Source organism: Camellia sinensis, chromosome 3 (genome assembly GCF_055761805.1).
Source record: "Camellia sinensis isolate YWXY chromosome 3, ASM5576180v1, whole genome shotgun sequence".
Lineage (NCBI taxonomy): Eukaryota > Viridiplantae > Streptophyta > Magnoliopsida > Ericales > Theaceae > Camellia > Camellia sinensis.
The window spans coordinates 71,324,445-71,326,490 of record NC_138963.1 but is presented as its reverse complement, the minus strand read 5'-3'; the positions used below and the strand labels follow the sequence as shown (position 1 = coordinate 71,326,490).

At 38.6% G+C, this 2,046-nt stretch overlaps 1 protein-coding gene across 1 annotated transcript; it reads left to right on the top strand.

Annotated features, from left to right (window-relative positions):
* Nucleotides 1-391: 391 nt before the first annotated feature.
* On the top strand, nucleotides 392-1,757 carry LOC145821599 (uncharacterized). Its single transcript, XM_082918129.1, has 4 exons — nucleotides 392-708; nucleotides 1,108-1,198; nucleotides 1,315-1,518; nucleotides 1,683-1,757. The coding sequence occupies exons 1-4, from the start codon at nucleotides 392-394 to the stop codon at nucleotides 1,755-1,757; spliced, it is 687 nt and encodes a 228-aa protein (XP_082774255.1).
* Nucleotides 1,758-2,046: the final 289 nt, after the last annotated feature.

The window sequence follows — 2,046 nt, the reverse complement described above, 5'->3', positions numbered from 1 at the left end:
TTTCATCATCGAGTGTTTGGAAAGAAACACCCAAATCTTAGGGGCGGTCAAAATAGGGTGTCTACAGTTATTCCTATGGAAATAAAGGGAGGCCAGAAGTCTGAAAACAGCTTAGAATCTTCGAAGGGGTCAGAGGCATAAAGTAAGCCAGTCCAAATTCAATTTGGCTCATTACCGCTATTAACATAAATATGGTATCTGTTTTGCCTTGCAAGTTCAAAGCAGATCCCAAGGAAAAGAGATACGCATCCATTGAAGAATGGTTTGAATCAGATAAGGAGGCTTCTGTCCCAAAGACTGAGATGGTAGAGGAGAGAGACTCCAAAACACAGTGGACATAGAGGTTCAAGAGGCAATGCCTTGCTATCCTTTTGAATACCCAATTTTAAACATGACTCAACACATCAAGCCCTTGTACATCAAGGCCCATTTTGATGGAGTATTAATGAGTAAGGTATTGGTGGACAATGGAGCATCTGTCAACTTGTTGCCCAAGGGCACTTTGAAGAAGTTGGGTTTGAAAAACCGAAAACTCATTCTAACTAGCAACTCCATAGCAAGGTTCACAAGAGACAAACAAATGCCCCAAGAGATCTTACCGACTAACCTTAATGTGGGGTCAAGAAGCTGTGTAACAACTTTATTTGTGGTGGATAGCAAGGCCAAGTATAATGCCCTGCTATTAAGAGATTGGATACATACTAACAAGTATGTGCCATCATCATTACACCAAAAAATCATCATAGCCCTAGGAGATAGAAAAATATAGGAAATACAAGCAGTCCCTCAGCCATTCATAGCTTTTGCAGATTTCACAGAGGCAAAGCTGTATGAAGAGGGAGTGATACCTCTAAATGTGCTAAAAGCTCAGGGTGGGGATATAGAACATGGTACAGACAAAGAAGTGGCTTATCTAAAACAGAGGATCCAAGATGGTTTGGATTAGCTAGCATGCAACAAAGATGAGTCAAATGACTAGCTCTGAATCAGAACCAATGCTACAAGCCTTATTATTGGCTTTAAATAACTTATTGGCTTTAGATATTGAAGCTAAAATTCAGCAAGATGAAATTTTCTCAGCAAACTTTGCATATGAAGATGATGAAGGGAACAACAAGAAGTTGAATCACCTGAAGAAATAAAAGAGTCTGAAGTCCTAAAAAGCTTAACTGCTAAGATTCAAGGCCCTTTGAAAGAAGTAAATTTGAGAGGAAAAACAGTTTCGAATCCAAACTTCTTAGTGCTTGAATGGATCCAATTTCTAAAGCCAGATTGTTGGCTTTATTGAAAGAACATAAAGGTTGCTTTGCTTAGGACTATAGTGAACTACCTGGATTGGATAGGCAGTTAGTGGAACATAGGTTTCTTATTAAGCCCAACTACAAACCACACAGGCAAAAGCCTCGAAGGATAAGTCCAGATGTAACTCTCAAAGTCAAGGAAGAAATTTTCAGGTTATTAAAAGTTGGGTTCATCAGAATGGCTAAGTATGTTGAATGGCTTTCCAATGCTATGCCAGTTGTTAAAAAAATATAAAAATGAGAGTCTGTATTGACTTTTGAAATCTAAATTTTGCAACTTCCAATAATGAACATCCAATGCCAGTGGTGGAGCAACTTATGAATAGATCAGTAGGACATACCATTTTGTCTATGATGGATGGGCATTCTGGGTATAATCAGATATGCATAGCTGAGGAAGATGTTCACAAGAAGTTTTTAGGTGCCCAGATAACTTGGGAACTTTTGAATGGCTGAAAATGCCTTTCGAGTTAAAGAACACTGGGGTAACCTATCAAAGAGCCATGAATACCATTTCTCATGATCTAGTTGGGGGATTTCTAGAGTGTTATGTTGATGACATTACAGTCAAGTCACAATCCTCCGAAGATCATTTGGCAAATTTGAAAGTTTCATTCAAAAGGATAAGGCACTATCAGCTTAAGCTCAACTATCTGAAATGTGCTTTTGGTGTGTCTGCTAGTAATTTTCTGGGATATATGGTCTACAAGATAGGAATCCAAATCGACGGAAATAAAGCCAAAGC